General features: G+C 36.5%; 1 protein-coding gene across 6 annotated transcripts in view; it reads left to right on the top strand.

Moving 5' to 3' along the window:
- Nucleotides 1–20,453, top strand: part of ATP2B1 (ATPase plasma membrane Ca2+ transporting 1) — a 126,510-nt gene that overhangs the window by 66,974 nt on the left and 39,083 nt on the right. For all 6 annotated transcript variants that reach the window (XR_006790588.3, XM_045872871.3, XM_045872873.3 and 3 more), the window contains exons 3-6: nucleotides 7,656–7,853; nucleotides 13,993–14,247; nucleotides 14,340–14,465; nucleotides 18,237–18,377. Coding sequence is in view for 5 of the 6 variants with exons in the window: in XM_045872871.3 (XP_045728827.1) it covers nucleotides 7,656–7,853; nucleotides 13,993–14,247; nucleotides 14,340–14,465; nucleotides 18,237–18,377 (720 nt within the window). In the remaining variant the exon portion in view is untranslated. The remainder of the gene's footprint in view (nucleotides 1–7,655; nucleotides 7,854–13,992; nucleotides 14,248–14,339; nucleotides 14,466–18,236; nucleotides 18,378–20,453) is intronic.

Genomic DNA, 20,453 nt, shown 5'->3' on the forward strand with positions numbered 1-20,453 from the left:
TATTTATTTGAGAGAGAGTGAGCACAAGCGGAGAGGAGGGGCAGAGGGAGAGGGACAAGCAGACTGTAATGAGCAGGGGACCTGATGCAGGGGGCAGAGCCAAAGTCAGATATCTAACCGACTGAGCCACCTAGGTGCCCCATACTGAAACTCATTTTTAAATAAATTTATTTTAATCTTAACCAGCTTGATCACACATTAAAATCACCATTCAAAGATTGCTTTTCCAAAAACCTACAACTTTCTTTTTTACATTCAGATTTTATCCTATCTTTGTTCTTTTCAGATAACCAGCCTCTTCCCTTTTTTTTTTTTAAGATTTTATTTATTTATTTGACAGAGAGAGAGATAGCAAGAGAGGGAACACAAGCAGGGAGATTGTGAGAGGGAGAAGCAGGCTTCCTGCTGAGCAGGGAGCCTGATGCAGGGCTCTATCCCAGGACCCTGGGATCATGACCGCGCTGAAGGCTCAACTGCCGAGCCACCCAGGCACCCCGTCTCTTTCCCTTTTTAAATAACCAGCCTTACTTTTTAAAAATTTTTAATAAGATTTTATTTATTTGAGAGAGAGAGCAGGAGAGGGGGAGGGTGAGAGGGAGAAGCAGCTCAGCAGGGAGCCTGATGCGGGACTCCATCCTAGGACTCCAGGATCATGACTTGAGCCAAAGGAGGTCGCTTAACCAAATGAGCCACGCAGGCACCCACCAGCCTCACTTTATAACAAACTTTTCCTCAACAAAAGTGCCTGTCTGGGCACCTGGGTGGCTAAATCAGTTAAGCATCTGCCTTGGGCTCAGGTCATGATCCCAGGGTTCTGGGATCAAGTTCCGCGTCTGGCTCTGCTTCTCCTTCTCTGCCCCTTCTCCCTGCTTGCGTTCTCTCTCTCTCTCCCTCCCTCTCAAATAAATAAAATATTTAAAAAAAAAGTGCATGTCTATTCCTTTCTACCTTCTTTTACCAAAAGCCCACATCCGAATTTTTTTGCATATGGAGATGTTTCCCTTATTATTTCTAGTAGCTTTAAGCACACACATGAATTAGAATTCTTACCCCCTTGGCAACCTTAATTAAGAAGTAAACAATTCTGAACTGGCCTTTACATTAGCATTCTGTGAATTGGCAGACTTATAAATACTTTATGATTGCTGGAAACATGCTTTTTTCATAGAATATTTTTAAGCATGCCTAAAACATGTTTATTATTAGACTCAAATATTTTTAGTTCCTCTAAAATGAAGCAAAAAAGCCTGTATGTTCAGTAATCTATGTTTCAATATTTTATCTTATTTGGAAATGATCTGTTTAATGAATTTAGCTTAACTCATCACTTAATTTAGCCAAACTTTAAGGTTTCAGGTTACCAAAAAGATTTGGGGAGATTATTTGAAAAGTTCACCTAAAACCTTTTTATCCTACTTAACGTCTGTTTAGTTTATTCATTCTCAACAATTATGTTTAGTTACCCACTAAAGCTTCATGAGACATTAGAATCAGCCATTCTTGTTGGCAAATTTTGTAACAGATACAGCATGAATTTATTTGATTAGTAAAACCGGTAGAATAGAAGTTGTGTGTCTACATTATATTTAATGCTGGTAACTCTGAAGACATGCCTATTTTAGTGAAACCAAACTTAAGCTAGCTTTTATTTGCCACAGATTGTCCCAAAATCCTGAAAAGCATTTGGGTTACTTTCTATTATATTTTGAAAATTTCTATGAATACTTAATTCACATTTGAGTCAGCTAAATTGAACTCTTTTACAAATTAATTTTAGTAATTCTATTGGCAGTAGAAAATGCTACATATATACAACACACGTATAGATATGCTTAAACATAAACAGACATAAACAGAGACCTCATGGTTTCTACTTTATTCATTATAAAAGTTGGATCTAAGTTTTCTGGTAGTTGGAATAAGTTAAGGCTACCGGTTCATATGGCTAAAGCTAAGTTTTAAATGACCTTTCCCCCTTTTGTTTTTCTTCTGATAAGAATTACTTCCCTGAAGTTTGTACTTTAGCATTTACAACTCAGAGGCACAAGGAAGAATGCAAGTTACAAGCCTTTAAAGATCAATAGGGGAACCAAAAAAAAAAAAAGATCAATAGGGGAGGTTTTGGGATTCGTAAAAAGAACTGCCTCTAGAGTCACATTTCTAGTTTTTACAAAGATTTGTAAGATAAGGATAGTTGCTCTCAATTCCTCAAGAATTGGGTTGCAGCTTAAATGACATCATAGCTTGATCCAGCCCTCCAACTGCATTATCCTCAGCATAGAGAGAGCACCTTAACAAAATTTCCTAGCAGGAACCAACCAGTGCCCCCGGTCTTACTTTCTGTCTTTTTGTGTATACACTAATCTCTGGAGTTAATCCAACTATTAAAATGTCAGAGGATTTCCTATGAGTTTAAGAAATTATTTAACTATAGCCCTTAGTTTAGTCTTTAGTGTGGCCTTTGACCAAGAAATGAAAGATGCCTGAGGAGAATTGCCTATAGCTTCAGGTGGTCTTACTTGAAAAGGTAATTGTTTAATAGGCTCTTCAGAGTGGAAAGGCAATTCAGACAGGATTACTAGAATGAGTACTCAAAGGAAGAAAGGGGAGCAGTATGAGTATTATGTCAGTCTTAGAGCCTTTTGTTTAGGTACCTCTTATATCTTCACTTTTTCATTAGCCTTTTACAACAAATCTTTATTGAAAGATTTGGAACCACAGTTTCTAGACATAAAATGGGCAGGTGTGCCCGGAGGTGGCTTGCTTAACTTTCTGGATTTTAAGGGTCCCACTACTCAAAGTAGAAGTACAGAAAAGAAAAAGAGTACTCACCAAGAAGGGTAATACCTTCACAAAAGCAGACCCCAGATAAAGTCAGTGAGCTGAACCAGAAGGAGGGAGCTTGACTCCGAGAGGAGACTCACTGAACCAAAAGGAAAAAGACAGCGAACAGAAACGAAGAGTGCAAGGGGCTCACGTGGGACCCACAAAAGAGTTGTGAGGGTCATTATTCCCTAGGGGTTCAGCTCCTTCCCAACCCACTTCTGACACCAGGTAATATCAACCTTAAATGAAACACATGGTAATTTGATTAAACAAAGATAAGTTTATTCAGGAATAACAGTGGCATTGCAAGTCAGGGCACACAGACTATGGTGAACCATAGGCAAGTCTGAAGAGACAGAGGGGAGGCTAGCTTTTACTAGGTTCTGAGAGGAGATAGAGTTGTTTTCAACATAGCTTCATTGAAGAAGAGCAAGAGCTCAAGGTTGGGGCAGTTTCTCACTGGCTGCAAGTGGTGGGCAGTTTGTGGTTCCCAAGGCAAGTGGAAATCTTCCTCCTCCCTGTTGGTCATTTAAGTTGACATGAGCGCTACATGTGTGACAATTCTCCCTTCATAGCATCACAGCTCCATTTTAAATCAGGTTTTCTTTACTCATTTTTACAACTACTTTTGATGGTTTTTAAAAATATATTTTCGGGGGGCACCTGGGTGGTTCAGATGGTTAAGCGTCTGCCTTTGGCTCAGGTCATGATCCCAGGGTCCTGGGATCGAGCCCCGCATCAGGCTCCCTGCTCAGCGGGGGACCTGTTTCTCCCCCTTCCTCTGCTTCTCCCCCTGCTCATATTCTCTCTCTCTCTGTATCTCTGTGTCTCAAATGAATAAATTAAAAAATCTTTAAATATATATATATATTTTTTCTGTTTCTGAAGGTAAATGGGCCATGAGGAGATCAGTGCTAAACATGCCCTTTGCCTCATTGTCACTACACTACCATCAACTGAGCCAGTGGGACTAGGCAGAAGATCTGTCGTTTTATTTATTCATAAGTTATACTTAATGATTTCATGTCATATGTACTCTTTTTAAAGCTCGGACCATGTAGTCTCATTACCAGTTTCATCAGCTTAGCTATCTCCTTTCCTCTCTAAGAACTTTGCTTTCTCTTTCCTAACAGTGGAAGCCTCTTCCTGCACTTAGAGCAGGCTAACACTTACACCGTGGATTCCATTTCCCTTGCCTCTTCGAAGAGAAGGCTTTATTCTAGTGTTAACCTGTGTCTCTGGTGTTGTCTTCTCTATTTGATTACTTCCACTGGTAAATTACTTGCCTTAGTATCTATCACTCATCTTTTTAAAAACCTAATGGGTTTTACTTACCCACTTTAATTCACTTTTACTGCTTTATTTTTCTCTGCTGTATCATACTCCAGAAGAAGTTTTATGATCATAGTATCCACTCACTTTCTAATTTTTATTCTCTCTTCAGTTCTTTCTAATCAGACTTTCTTCACGACACTCCACTGTAAGATTTCTTTTCAAGGTCATCAGCCTCCATCTAGTGAAAGCCAGTCTCTGTCTTCAGTCCTACTCCTTTGATACATTCATTCATCCACATTATCTTCATCTTTTTAAAAAAACCTCTCCTTTTCTAGGCTTCCATAGTATTATATGAGCCTGTTTTGGAACCCCTCCCCCTCATCCCTGCCTATTTCTTTGGGTTGCCTTTGGCTTTTCTTCCCCTATCTGACCTTCAAATGTTGGGAAGGTTCCAAGGCTCTAGCCTCAGCCCTTCTCTCTTGTCTGCTTTCTGGGAGCTCTCACTGGGCCCATGGCTCCAGAATCATCTATACATTGATGATTCTGATTCAACCTTTGAGTTCCAGATATGGCTAGCAAGCTGTCTATAGACTTCTCCACTTGTTTGGCATCTCTTGTGTAAATCTTTAAAATGAAAACCAATAACTCTTGCCTCTCTTTTTCTGCTTAATTCTGCAATTCCCAAAGCCTGCTCTATCTTGGGAAATGTCTTTACTATCCATCCATTTAAATGTATAAACCCCCCACCCCCCAAAAATCTAGATACCGTTCTTTATTCTTTCTCTTTCTTTCATCCACATCCAGTCCTTTAGCAAGTTCTGTCTGATCTTTTTACAAGATAATTGGCAGATCCAATTAAAAACTCAGATTCAAGCCACCAACATCTCTTACTTTGTACTGCGACAACCTCCCTAATGGTCTTTTCCCTCCACTCTTGAACTCTTCAGTTTATACTTCACACAACAATTAAAATAAGATCAGTTATTACTGCAGTGCTTTAAAACCCTTCCCTTTTAGAAAGGTTTCTGTTACACTGAGAATAAATACTAGTCTTCTCTATGTCACTTTGTCTCTTTGTTTCCCTCCAGTATAATTTAAGCTTGCTGAATGTATAACTTGTTCACAGTAATTCCTCAGATGTAAAATAATAGTCCCTTAAAGTAGTATCTGGTGGGGAACAGACTATTGTTATAAAACCCTTCACTATATTTAGATTATAGTAAGTTTATTATTTTATATTAATGGAAATTAATTGCCCCCCAAGTGTAATTAAAACCTGTAGTGTTCAGTTTGTAACTTGTCATCCCCTTACTTAATAGCTGTTACCTTATAGTTTATGATTTGATATTTTGTATCTTCTCAGGCCTTTCCAAACAACTTTGTAGGTTACACCAACAGATATTAATGCCCTTCCCCCAACTGCTACAAAAGTTAAGTCACATGTGCAAAATTTCAGTAGGTAAACTGGAATCTAGGTCTTCTGGTTCTTAAACCAAATGACCTTATTGATGTTATGTCCTAGATGTGTGCTTGGTGGTGGTATGGAAGAATTACAGTAACGTTTAGGACCAGCTGCTTTTTTATTTTCTGAATTCTCTCCAGTTATATTTTTAAGCTGTCTTTAGCTCTATGGCTGTTTTTGTCAGCATTAACATAAAATATTGGCCTCTGTTGTAACCAATGTAAGTTTTGGTCAGTTATTTTTATAGTTAATGATGATATTTAAAACTACTAGGTATTATATATATGTAATTAATGATAGGTTCTATTAAGTGTGAGTTAAACTGATAGAACCAATAACTTCAGACGATTTCTTAGAAAAAAAATTGGAGACTGACACAGGGCAGGAATGCAGTCTTTTATTTTTGCTAGTAAGATCACTAAAATACAAGACAAAACAAACTTATAATTTTTATGAAAGAAAGGACACTTAATTAAAAAAGCAGCAAGCACATAATCTCAGAACACTGCAAGGTTTAGTTCTTTAAAACAAATTTTGTTTTGTGGAAAACATCACTACATTGATTGTCCAGGATGTCCCTCAGTTAATCCAGGGACCAGTGCTAACTGCTTGCAGCCAGGTGTGATTGGGAAGCATTGCTCTAGTCGGAAGAAACTGTGTAGATCCTAAATTAAAATTTGCAAGTTTCTTCTCTCATACTGTCTTTCCCCTGGTCACAATTAGTACAATCCTTTGATTCCTTTCTTTCTGTTAAACTCTGTCTCGAAGCCTGGCGCTCTGTGGAAGCTTTCAGATGATGACTTTTGTCATCGGAAAATCTGAAATCTTTTCTGCTCAGAATGCACTGACCTTGTTACAGTTGCTAATGAAAACATCTCTGGAATCTTCTTGATACCTTTAACAAAGTAAATAATTACTTTAAAAAGTTTATATTCATTTCTTACTGTTTATTCTAGCAGTATACTTTCTTTGTTCTCTCTTCTACTCTTCTGCTTGTCTCCACATTGAGATTACTAGCTGAAACACTAAAAACCAAGAGCCTTCCAGTAATCTGTTGTTCTCTTAGAATGAACTCTTGCTCCCCCCAAAAGATTGTTAACTAAATTAATTATAAATTTAAATTTATGATAAATTGGAAATTGTATCATTCTGGTACCTTTGCCTCCTTCTTTGATATTTTTAAACAGCCTAAGGAAACAAATCATTTGTCACTGCTGCCTGTGTTCTCATACCCCCCACAAAAATGTAAATGTGTACATACTTTGCTTTAGCTAATGGGAACATGTCTAGGTTTGATGGGATCAGCAGGGTTAAATTAGAGGAGGACCCGCTAGATGCGGTGAAGGAAAGGCAAAATTGATACTCATCCAACTCTCTCTCAACCTCTTACCGCTCCACTTCCACACTTCATGCAATAAGTGCTGTGTCCTACAATGCAGTGACCGTGGGTGCAGTCAATAGCTGTACCTATTTCTTAAGCTGGAACTAAATCCTAAAAATAAAATTCAAAAGAAAAGTCATCCTAAGTTTCCTGTTTTTTGTGACTTGGAAATCTTTTATCAGTGAAAGTCTAACAGACATTTTAGTAGAGAAGTTTTAGAGTTTAAATTAACTTCTCATTGTTCTTTAGTAAATAAGAGTGAAAATCAAAGATTTTCACTGATTGAGTTAACCAAGATGCTGTTAAGTAAATCAAATAAATACGTAATTCCCCATTTTTGGAGGGAAAACATCATAAGTAAAGGTCAGGGAAATGTTTAATTCCAATATAAAACCCATCCAACTGTCATTATCAGTTCTGGTCTCTGGCAGTCTACAAGATGGTATAAGGTAGTTTGATCAAAAATAAGCAGTTTGGAAAAGTGAAAATTCTTAATCCCGTCTTGAGCTGTCTAGCTGAAATGTCCTTTTAAAGTACTGTACACATTTTTCAGTGATTTAAATTCTGTACATTTGGTCTAATGCATAAAAATCCTATCAATAGGAGCTTATGAATTGGAATCTAAAGTGTAAAGAATATGTTTTGAATAAAATAGGTATTTTCATATGTAAATAGTGCAATATTTCACTGAAATTTGTTTCTTTTCACTAGGTTTAAGTGGAAACCCTGCAGATATAGAGAGAAGAGAAGCAGTGTTTGGAAAGAATTTTATACCTCCTAAAAAGCCAAAAACCTTTCTTCAATTAGTATGGGAAGCATTACAAGATGTCACTTTAATTATACTAGAAATTGCAGCCATAGTATCATTGGGCCTTTCTTTTTATCGACCTCCAGAAGGGGATAATGCACGTAAGTAAATTGGGGAGGGGAAAAAAAGAAAAAGACTTTTTATGTGTGATGTAAATAAGTTCAGTTCATTTGCATACTTAAAATGTAATAATAATAGCAGGTCGGCATTTACTGACCATGCTAGACACCATTCTAGTAGTGCTTTTAATAGTTCTTTAAATATACCATCTCAGATAATTTTACAGTAACCCTATGAGATAGTGTCACCTCCAAGTGAACTATAGAGGTGAAAAACGTCAAAATGTGCATACCGTGTGTTGGCAAGGAGCTAAACTATATATATATATATACACACACATACAATGGGGTTTGTGCCATCACAGTTTTTAAGGTCTTTGAACACTATATTGAAATAATTACAGTTTTAATTTTGGGTTGGTTTTTTTTTTTTTAATTTTGGAAAGCATTATGGAAGTAATATTCTGTTCTCTTCCCTCATCCATTATTTTTCAGTTGTGTTATTATATGCATGATTTGGATAATTGCCTTGCCATTCTAGAAATGTTTCTACTACAAAGAATCTTGACCAATGGAAAAATACATTATACATTGATATATCTACTTTAACTTGTAGCTACAAATGGTTTTTTCTCCCACCTTTTTATGTTCTTTATTTCTTTTTTAAATTTCTTATTCTCAGGTGCCTGGGTGGCTCAGTCGGTTAAGCGACTGCCTTCGGCTCAGGTCTTGATGCCAGGGTCCTGGGATCAAGCCCCGCATTGGGCTCCTGGCTCAGCAGGGAGCCTGCTTCTCCCCTGCCTGCATTCCCCCTGCTTGTGCTTGCTCTCTGTCTCTCTCTCTCTCTCTCACTTGCTCTGTGTCAAAAATAATAATAATAATAATAATAATTCTCCAAAAAAAATTTCTTATTCTCTTTTTAATAAGTTTATTTAAAATGGATATTCTTTGACAGTACATTCTGTAACTGCTAAGAAATCCAGCTTGGGTTTTGCTTACTGTATTTAAATAACTGTAGAGTGAACCAATAGTAGTTTATATATCAGAAGAGTGATACACCAATATTTTTGTTTGTAAGAACTTTATTCTTATGCCTTTTAAGTTATGAAGAGTTTGATAAATATTTGCTAACTCTGAAAGTTGGCTTAGGCAATGATTTAAAGTAATTACATTAAAGGTATGCCTGGAGCTCATGTGAGAGTTGTTTTGTTTTTTGGGTTTTTTGTTTGTTTGCTTGAGAAAGTTGATCACAGAATAGGTCAGTTTATCTGAAACCAGTACAGATCAGGGTTTTTCAGCAGCAGCACTGTTTACATTTTACACCAGAACATTCCTTTTTTTTTTTTTTTTAAAGATTTTATTTATTTATTTGCGAGAGAGAGAATGAGAGACAGAGAGCATGAGAGGGAGGAGGGTCAGAGGGAGAAGCAGACTCCCTGCTGAGCAGGGAGCCCGATGCGGGACTTGATCCCGGGACTCCAGGATCATGACCTGAGCCGAAGGCAGTCGCTTAACCAACTGAGCCACCCAGGCGCCCCTACACCAGAACATTCTTTGTTGCCCTGCATCATACCACCTTCCAGTCGAGGCAACCAAAATGCCTCCAGATATTGCCAGGTTTCTCATAAGGGGCAAAATTGCTTGTGGCTGAGAATCACTGATCTAAAGAAGAAAAAATTTAGGCAATGTTCTTGTCAACATTGAGCCAAATTATTTTTGAAACTTGTTTAGTTTTGTTAAATAAATAATACATATTTTGCCATGGAAAGATGAGGGAAAAATGACAATTCATAGGAAATAATATTCACCCAAAATCTCATTTTTTAAGAGATTACTGCTATACCATTTTGATACGTATTCTTCCAGATTTTAAAAGTATGTTTTGTGTGGGTTACTCATGAAGGTGTATGTGTGCATGCGTGGGTAGGCCTGAGGGTGTGTAAATGGGTGTATCTTTTTATATGACAAAGAAAGGTCATACATATACAGCTAAGTTCTGTAGTGCTCAGTTTACCCAACTAGCATCATAGGATATTGGGGATTGGTATTCTAGAATTCATTGAGTTGGCAGATTATTAATTTTTTTTTTAACATTTTTTACCCCAAGATTATAAGAAAGCTGAAGAAAAATATTTTCAGTGGGAATGGATTTTGTTACAAGGACAAATTTTTTTGGAACTTGGACTGCTTTCATTTGTAGGATATAGTGACAAGCCCTTTCCCAAATTTGCTTAAGGAGAAGACTGGCATTAGATCCAACTGGGAAGATAACTCTAGAGTTTTCAGTGTCGTAAGACACTTCAAAGAGAGTCAGTCTACTAGAAGGAGATGAAATGTTAGTGTTTGCATTTTTTTTTTAACATTTATTAGTGTACTCATGTATCTTTTCATCATACTATGTTTTAACACGAAGTAGTAACTTGCTTAAAAGGAAATCCATTAATTGTAAACCTACAGTCCTAGAAATCTAAATTCTCAAAATTTCTTACTAGTGCTGTTTGGTGTGAAAATAAGCACTGTAACCCACACTATAAACAAATGTTATAATACTAATTGATGGTTCTCAAACTTTTTGGTCTCGGACCCCTTTACACCAAAGTATTAAGAACTCCAAAGATCTTTTGATCATATGAGTTATATCTGTAGATATTTACTGTATTCCTAATTAAAATCGAGAAATTTAAAAATACCATTGCACTTAAAAATTATAACAGTGCTGTGTTGTTATAATAAAAAATTATAATTACTGAAATTATTGTTAATGAGATTTTAAATGAAATAATGAAAAGAGTAGTAGTGTTCTTCATTTCCTTGTTATCTCTTTAACATAATTGAAGATAACTGGGTTCTCATCTGCTTCTGCATTTAGTGTGTTGTGTTAGCACATGTAATGTAGTCTTTGGAAAATTCCACTATACATTTCTGAAATATAAGGCAAATTACATCTTAGTATACTTTTTTATAAACATAGTTCTGACCTTGGGGATTCCTCCTGGGATTCCTCGACAACACTTTTGAGAACTACTTCTTTATACTGTAATGTACACACTTGATGCACCATCCAAGAAATAGCTCAAGTGGAGAATTTTAAGAATGGAATATTTGCCTTGCGGCAGAGAGCAAAGACTGAATTTAGATTGTGCATCTCTCGCAGGTGTTTACAGGGGAACACTTTTGGTGAAATAGATTATTATTACTATATTTGTACTTGGACTTTACTGAAAGCATTATTAAAATACTTATATATAGGGGCACCTGGGTGGCTCAGTCGTTAAGCATCTGCCTTCGGCCCAGGTCATGATCCCAGGGTCCTGGGATCGAGCCCCGCATTGGGCTCCCTGCTCCATGGGAAGCCTGCTTCTCCCTCTCCTGCTCCCCCCGCTTGTGTTCCCTCTCTCTCTGTCAAATAAATAAAATCTTAAAAATATATATATATATATAAATAAATATAACTGGTAAATTACAATCCTTTTGTAACTTTGATTTTGCAATTGTTTTTTCATTGCAGCTACTCTAAAAATTTATAATGATCATCAGTAGGAAAAGGATTTAATTTCTAGAAGTATTTTACTACCATCTGTTTCAAGATCGTTCTAACTTTATCTGTATAACCTAAAGTAGAACTATATATGAAATGAAATATGGCACCAACTTGTTTCATGTTCTCTTTTGAAATATTCAGTCATCTAGTTCTAAATATGCATGTGAGATTTAAAGCTGAGAATGATAGTAATTGTCTCATAATTCCTTCCCCCCAATCTCTGTAGCATTGATCCTTAATTTTTTTTTTATTATATACCTTATTGGGAAGAAATCTGAGCATATATCTCCAAATGATGCATTTGTGAATTATATATATTTAGAGCTGTCTTCATAATGTGTATATTTATAATGTGTATATTATATTTTTATAGTGCATAGTCTTAAACGTATGTAAAAATATAAATTGAAATAAAAAGAGGAGGTTTAAAATTTTGATGTTTAGTAATCATAAAATACCATTATTGATAGCATGATTGAATATACATTATTATATTTTATAATTTCGATTTAACCTTGATTTCCCTTGATTTGGGTCTGAGTGGTTTATTTCAGAACTTGGTTTTACTGTTTCTCATTGCTGAAAAGAAACTTAAAACATTATGTAAATCCAAATGCAGGAAGTGTACTCACTAATGGTATTTATTTTCACTCTCATCCACCAGTTACATAAACGTCTCTGTTGACATATGACTGGTAAATTCCATCTTCTGCTTTCAATCTGTTGTTCTTGTACACTGTTGTAACGTATCGCATTTTTACACTTTTAACCAAAACCCATTGAAATGCTTCATTTGGAAGATAATATTTTAGCTGCATTTCAAGTTGGTAAAAGTGGTCAACATGGTATTTGAACCTTCATCTGTTCTTGAGTCCAGACTTGCTCAACCTAATTCAGAGGAGAAACTGTCCTACTGCTTCTACCGTTTAGAACATTGTAAACCATAAATTCATTTAACTAGTTATTGTGTACAATGATACGTGGTCATTTCTTCAGTTCAAATGTAATTCAAAGAGAAGTTTTAATATTTGGATGGGAAAGCCAGCACTTTCGATGGGTTGTCCTGCTGTCTCCTTTGGAGAACATGCTTTTGTACCCATTGATGGCTGAATCCTGTTGATGGTCCTTGGGATTTTTTTTTTTTTTTAAATCATTCACATCATCCCTTCCATTTCACCACCACCAGTTGATTTTATTACAGTCTTCTGTGTTCTCTCTCTTCCTCTGGCCCACATACCTCTCCTGGATTCATCTTTATTCAGCATCTTCATACTTCATATCTTTGGTTCGTGCTCTCTATTCTGGAATATGCTTTAATCTTCTAGTATCATTCATTTACTCATTCTTTTTTTTTTTTGAATAATCTTTTTCCTGCTTTACCTGTCCTAAGAGAACCATTGACTTTTCAGACTTTTCAGCTCAACCCTCGGTAAGAAAGAACTTTATATAGGAATATGCAGAAGAACATATTCCTTCACGTGAATTTATAAATAACCAAAGTAAACTTGTAAGAAACAGTGCTTACCTTTACTACGTGTATATCCCTTTTATTTTGTTAATGTTTCATTTTTCAAAATGCTGGTCATGGGCCACTGAATTGATTTTAGACTGACAGATGATAGCCCAAAGCATAAACAGCACCGTTCCATTGTTCTTTCTTCAATATTGTTGACCTTCAGTTTTGAGCTTTTGAGGTTTTTTCTTCCCTCATTCTTATGTAAACATTTTTGTGCCGTAGAGCCTTTGTACTGATTCTAATCTTTCCCTGGAATGCTCTAAAGCAGTTATTTGGTGGTTCCCTTTTTGTCATTTGGCTCCTAGCCCAAACATCGGGGACACCTCAGAGGGGCCGTGATAGCACATCACCATCCTTTATTTTCTCTGTGCCGTTTACTGCATCTGAAATTAATTATTTTATTATCTGAATTCTTCATACACCATCTGCACCTACCAATCTGAGTATGGGTTTCATGCAAAGAGAGAGCTTGTGTGTCTTATTTACTGCTATATCCCCAGCTCCTAAAGTAGTGTCTGGCACCTAGAGTAGGTGCCCAAATAGTTGGATTAATGAGTATCACTTGGCTTACCTTTTCATGTTATGGAAACCAAGTTTTGCTTGTGCTTCGGGAAAATTGATAAAGTAAATAAGTATGATTCATGGGTAGCACATAGTGTTTAAGTTTTCATGTATATCTTGTCTAACGTGTAATAATTAATAGCATTAACCATTGGTCCAGTGCAAAGGAATTCTCAACCACTGCTTTACCCACTTTAAAGTGTTCTCTCATTTAATCCTCACAACTCTGGTGGAGTAGGTGGTGGTATGCTAATTTGACAGATTAAGAAATGGAGTCTCACTAATAAGTAACTTGCCTTGAGGCTGAGATTTCATCTTCCCTGGTGTCCTTACTCTTAACTAGAACCCTAGACTGCCTCCCCATCCTGAGGGAACTTGACGTAGTAAGCATTCTTATCATTATGGAATGCTTTGGGTTCAGTAACGTATTTAGAGTAAAATTAACAAGGTATGTAAACACCATAATTAACCTATCGAATGTCTATTGTCATCAGTTCAGAATCTTTTTTTTTCTTTTTCTTTTTTTTTTTTTTTTGATAAGCATTTTCTTTCTTTCCATATAGTTTGTGGAGAAGTTTCTGTTGGAGAGGAAGAAGGTGAAGGAGAAACTGGTTGGATTGAAGGCGCTGCAATCCTCTTGTCAGTAGTGTGTGTGGTATTAGTAACAGCTTTCAATGACTGGAGTAAGGAAAAACAGTTTAGAGGTTTGCAGAGTCGAATTGAACAAGAACAGAAGTTCACAGTCATCAGGGGTGGTCAGGTCATTCAGATACCTGTAGCTGACATTACTGTTGGAGATATTGCTCAGGTGAAATATGGTAAGTAAAAAATGAGCAATACCTCTTAACGCTAGAGGTAAAGTTACTGTAATCTTGTTTATAATTTAGCATACCATTGCTTTTTGTTTTAGGTGATCTTCTTCCAGCTGATGGCATACTGATTCAAGGCAATGATCTTAAAATTGATGAAAGCTCATTGACTGGTGAATCTGATCATGTTAAGAAGTCTTTAGATAAGGATCCCTTACTTCTATCAGGTGTGAACTTCTTTTCCTATCTTTGCACTTTTTTCTCTTCCACAACTATAACCCGTTGTCAGCAAACATAGTTTCCCTAATAGCCTACAATGTGAAGGATTCTGTATTTTATGTTAGCTTCTACCCTTACAATCCTTAGGGACCTTTTTTTTTTTTTTTAAGTTGGCAGAGATATTAGAGATCTTTGAATCCAGAGCCCTATTTTACAAATGAGGAGCCTAAGTCAAAAAAAAAAACAAAAACACAAAAAACCAAGAGTTTTTGAGTCAGTATTAGTGTAATGATAAAACTAAAATATAAGCCTAATGATTTCTACTTTTCTATTTTTCTGTCTTAACGTTTATTCTTAAGGCCTGTTGATATATAAAATTAAAGAATGATTGTTTTTAAAGCAAATTAATGAATTCCCTATGATGAACTACCAAGGAGAGATTTTTGGGTTTTTTTGTTTGTTTTTGTCTTTAAGAACTGATAAAATCCTTAAAATTTACTAATCCGACTCCTTCATTTAACTGCTGAGGAATAAATCTGAGACATAAATTATTTATCAAAGATTACATGACTAATCAACAGTAGGCCTGGCAGTGGCACCACATCTACTGGGGAGGATTGAATTTGCACATAGGTGAGACATGTTCTGAGAACAAAGAACAGGATTTGTACAGGTGAGGGTACTGTTTGAAATGGGGAGGTAGCTGTCTAGCTGGGAGGCTCTTGTAACAGTAACTGGTAGCTTGACCTGAGGTTAATCGGAAATGAAAGGGAAGAGATGGTGGGAAAATACTGCGCGGCCTTCTAAAATGCCGAATGAGAAGAAGCCAGAATACCACAACTTGATTCCAACAGCACTGCCAGTACTTTACGTTTGATTTCCAGGTTTTTACTCTTAATTTTCTAGGATTTGTTATAGAATTTACAAAATTGCCTCTAAGACCGTTGTTTACATATGTTTGTTAGACTTAATTATACCAGAGTTTGGAGCAAGCAGAATGTTGCCTTTTTGTCTTCTATTACCATTTTCAGATGTTAATAGAATGCTAACATTTTATACATTGTAAGGAGATTTATGCTGATTTAACTATAATAACATGGTAGCTGTAATTGTTCAGTTCTTCTCTCTGAACTTTATATTTTAATTGAACATGGTTTTACTGAAACCAAAGTCAAGCCTGTGACAAGTTAAGTCAGAGTCACAACTTTTGAGCATATACTTCAGCCTAACTATTAACCTTTTTAAGATTTAATATGTGCCTAAAAAGGTTATTGCAAAACATCCCACCACTAAAAATCAGAGTAATTACATAAGCACCATTATTAAAGGGTAGAGGTCCCAATTACAATACAGACTTATTTCTTCAGAAAAATCTTGGGATTTGTACACCTTTAAAATTTTGCACTACCAAGAACATCCTATTTGGTTTTTTCTTTACATGGGTATACTTGTAATTCATTCTAAGTAGACATATCTTAGATATAGAAATATGATGTATTTAAGTACAACGTATACTTACTTTACTTATTCCTTGCCATAGTTTTGAGAAACTGTAATTGTTAACCAGATAAAATCTATAATCTTTCCAAGGAGGGGAAGGCAATCTAATTATATCTTAACCACCATAGGCTGTCTGGGCCATGGTATTTGGCAAACTGAGGTGGTATTCTCTTGCCTTTTTGCCATATATACTGCAGGGACTTTTATGTGCATCTAGCTTATTTACAAAGTGCTTAGCTCTTCAGGTTGATGTCCTTTAACTGAACTTTGGTCCTTTTCTATTTTAACAGAGATTGCTAGTAAGCTTTATGTAGACTCAGGTCCCTGACACATCAAGTGTACTGCAAGAACTCTGTAAATTTTCCATGGTTAAGAAAAGACTGAAATAACTTTGCCGAGTCTCTTATCGTAATGTGGGTGGGAAAGTTTTTCTGCATTTATTTCCCTATTCCAAAAATGTACTAAAAAACATAAAATGCATTTATTTTTAAATGTATTCTCATGATGCCTTTTCTCACTGCTGTTCTTGGCTTTTTAAATTTAGATTTTTAAAAGCAGTTATTCAGTTAGCAGTGGGGATATGACCAGAACAAAAACTGTTTACTTTGCCTGAGCACATTAACCGCCAGCATCTGATTACCTGTGGTAAGGAGGAATAGAACGTAAAAAAATGGAAATCTACCAAAAGCCAGAATCGTTAAAAGAAATTGCCTTTTACATGTAGAAGTTGCTCAATATTGTTTCACTATCCTGAATTTCATTTCTTGTTTTCTTTGCCTTTTCACTGACAGAAGGGCTAATAATTAGTGAAATATTCAGAATATAGATTTTTAAAAGCAAGAAAATCAGGGGCACCTGGGTGGTTCAGTTGGTTAAGCATCCGTCTCTTGATCTCAGCTCAGGTCTTGATCTCAGGGTCATGAGTTCAGGCTCCGTGTTGGGCTCCATTCTGGGGCTGGGACCTACTTAAAACAACAACAACAAAATAAAAATAAAAGCAAGAAAATCAAAGGCCTCAAATATTCACATTGGATAAGTTCCCCAGTAATTAGTTGACAAATGTTAAGTTTTTAACTACTGGAATAAGTACATATGCTTTATGACTTTATTTAGCAAATAACCTTTGTGTATTGATTTGGTAGATAAGATGGTGGTAGGGGCAACAGAACCTGTCCCCCATATGGTTGTAACCTAGGAGATCAAATAAACGTGATAATGGTAAAGAAGACTTTATTGAGAGTTTAGAAAAAAGAGTTGCTTTTGAAAGCCACTTAAAATTCACAAAAATACAACAGTAGAGAAACGGGAAGCCTTTTAATTAGGAAAGGTGCAGAGATGTGGATGTACAAGTTGGAGAATGGTCAGCAAACTTGTCGGCATTGTATTAAAAGAAGAATATGCCCCTTGCCCCCTCACCGAGCTGGATTGAATCTTTGTCTTGACACTTAATTGTTGTGTAACCTTGGGCAAATGTTAAGAAAATAAGAAAAAATAATGCCTACCAACTTGCAAGATTGTTGTAAGGGACAGTCAGAATACAATCAGCGTTCCCATTTCTGTACCATAGCTCTCTGTCATGGAATTTTATGTTAGAGAAGTGGGTGAAAAGTTTGAAGGGTTGGTTGATCTCAAGGTTAAGACTTTGGACTTAATCCATTCAGCAGTGTAGAATCAGAGGTTTTTGAGCCATGAGACGCTTGTGAGAAAATTCACATTTTAGGAAGATTAAAACTGATGTAGGACAAACTGGAAAGACAGACTAGCTAGGAGGCTGTTGCAGTGATCTAGGCTGGCTGGGATGAAAGCTGGTTTAGGTAGAGATTTGGGTTTGGGTGTGGTAAATGGGGCATTTGGTTATAAAGAACATTCTTTTTTTTAAGCAATGTGTTTCTCAGAAATGTCAATGATGATGGTAATAAAATTAATGTGCATTCTTTGAACCCCCCCCCAAATTCCAGGCAGTGTGCAAAGGCACTTTACATTTGTACCTTTATTTGAGTCTCATTGTTTTTATTAAAGGTAGGTACTGTTATCCTCATTTTATGGGTGAGGAGTTGAGATGTGATAATTTGCCCAATATCGCATGGTAAATGGTGTGAGCTTTGAATTCAGATGAGATGGATTACAGAGTTAAAACCTTCAGCATAAGAATTTAGGTCTTACTGAATTTATCTTATTAAGTACTGGATATTAAAGACAATATGACTAAGTTTGAAATTTGAAGGTAGGAGGAAAAAAGCCATAACAATTTAAAAAAAACAGATTTTCTGTTGCTGTAGGTACTCATGTAATGGAAGGCTCTGGAAGAATGGTCGTTACTGCTGTAGGTGTTAATTCTCAAACTGGAATTATCTTTACCTTACTTGGAGCTGGAGGTGAAGAGGAAGAAAAGAAAGACGAAAAGAAAAAGGAAAAGAAAAGTAAGATCAGCAATTTTCTCTGAGAATGGGTATTTGGAAATACAGCACCTGGTTGTAAGAACTGGCACAGAAAAATACACTTCTTTTATGAGGTTCTGATACGAAACGTTCTACAAAAAGTTAATGTAGTACTCTCAAGTGGTAGAATTAATGGAGTCCCTTCCATTTCCCCATTTTTCTTGTAGACATCACAGTCCATCAAGGGCCTTTAGTGCATACATCAATCCCTTTTACTTAGCCAGACAAATTCAGCATCTCCTTGAACACCTGCATTAGCTTGCTTTATTCTGTTTAGTTTTAGCATCTTTCTGTTACCTGACCAGCAAAATGAATTAAACTCTCACTTCCGATTTGCTTATTTCTTCTGCTTCTTCAGTGGTAGCTTTCTTTGTCAGTCATATCACATTTTGGTCTCATTGAGCTTTTAATCTATTTCACGTTTTCTACTATTCACATTTCCCCGTCTGTACTTAAGTAGTTGGTTTCTGGACATGAAGACTTTACGTTGACACCCATTCTGTTTATTACATTTAGCCCAAAGTATTAGATACCAAGATTTTAGAAATTTGATCTTGACCCATTGTACCTGCTGTCCCTACAAGTTGAGCTATCCTCAGCAAAAATTGATAACCATAGTTTAGCCACAAGGATCTTACCAGAACTGTCATAGGTAGGTAGGGAGACTGCTGAGAATTACTTAGCTTGGAGGCATGTTACTTTTTTTTTTTTTTAAGATTTATTTATTTATTTGGGCAGGGGAGACAGCGAGCAAGGGAACACAAGCAGGGGGAGTGGCAGAGGCAGAAGCTGGCTTCCCACGGAGCAGGGAGCCCAGTGCGGGGCTCGATCCCAGGACCCCGGGGAGTCCCTCAATGACTGAGCCACCCAGGTGCCCCTGGCTTGTTACTTTTTTTAAAAAAGCCTTCCCCACCCTGCTTCTAAGTATCTGCTATATCACCCTTTTCTCCTGCTCAGGTTGGCACCTCCAGAGTTCTTTCTCTTTAGGGTGACAGCAGTTTACTGTGGTTTAACCACTTGGATTTACTTAATTTTACTTAGGAGAATAAGCCCCTATTTCTCTCCTACACATACGTATTTTGAGATCTTCTAAAATAAAAACCTTCCTAAAATCTTGGTTTGCTATAACTACAACCATGTTTTTAATATTTGGATGTTTTATTATTTGGGGTTTTGTCTTCAGTTGCAAAATTTTTAGTTTAAACAAAAATGTATTTGAACAGTTCTGACTGCAAGTTGAAGGTAGCAAGACCCCCATTCTAAGTTCTCCTGTTCCAGTCCTTACAGTAGCCCTCCACGTGCCTCCTTAGGTTTCTTAAGGTGGAGTGGAAGGCAATTTGAAAACCAGTAATAATGATACCACTTACTGAATGCTATGTGCATTATCTCCTTAATCCTTAAAACCCTAGGACATAAAGATGAGTAACCTGAGGCTTATGGAGATTATGTACTTGCTCCAGGTCAAAGATCTAGTAAGTGGCAGCTCAGACCTGCTTGTTTAGCTCAAGAGTCTGTATGCTTAATCATACACTGCACTGCATTCTAATTTATAGGAGTCTAAGGTCAATGGACCCTATTTACTTATTTTTGTAAGGAGGGTTTGCATCATGACTTTATTCTTGTTGACCCCACAGTGTCTTTTCTAACAAGCACTATTTTTTCTAAGGTCTTATACCTCTGTTTTTATTAATACAGTAAAAAATATTCCCAGGAATGAACATCTAACTCATTGTCTATCATTTTTGATTCTTAGGGTTGTGTTTTTGTTTTGTTTTTTTTTTTTTCTTCCTAGAATGGGGCATTTTCCATCTGTGGACTCCAGCCTTCTCTCATTCCCTTGACTGCTTTGGCCGTTACCCAGAAGCAGTTCAGGGTAATCTTTCTCATTTCCTTCCTAGTCTAGAATGTAGCTGTCTGGTTCCTCTGAACTCAGATCCTGTTGAAAGTAGCTAGATAGTCTCTTCCTTTCTCGTCATCTATCTTGAACATCTGTTCCTTCTTGACTCTGTTCCATGTTTCCCAGTTTGAAGATAGCTCTTCGAGATGAGAAGGTGGAAG

The sequence above is a fragment of the Mirounga angustirostris genome, unplaced genomic scaffold (assembly GCF_029215605.1).
Source record: "Mirounga angustirostris isolate CCGP_5_RB_7025 unplaced genomic scaffold, mMirAng1.0.hap1 SCAF_5, whole genome shotgun sequence".
NCBI classification, from domain to species: domain Eukaryota; kingdom Metazoa; phylum Chordata; class Mammalia; order Carnivora; family Phocidae; genus Mirounga; species Mirounga angustirostris.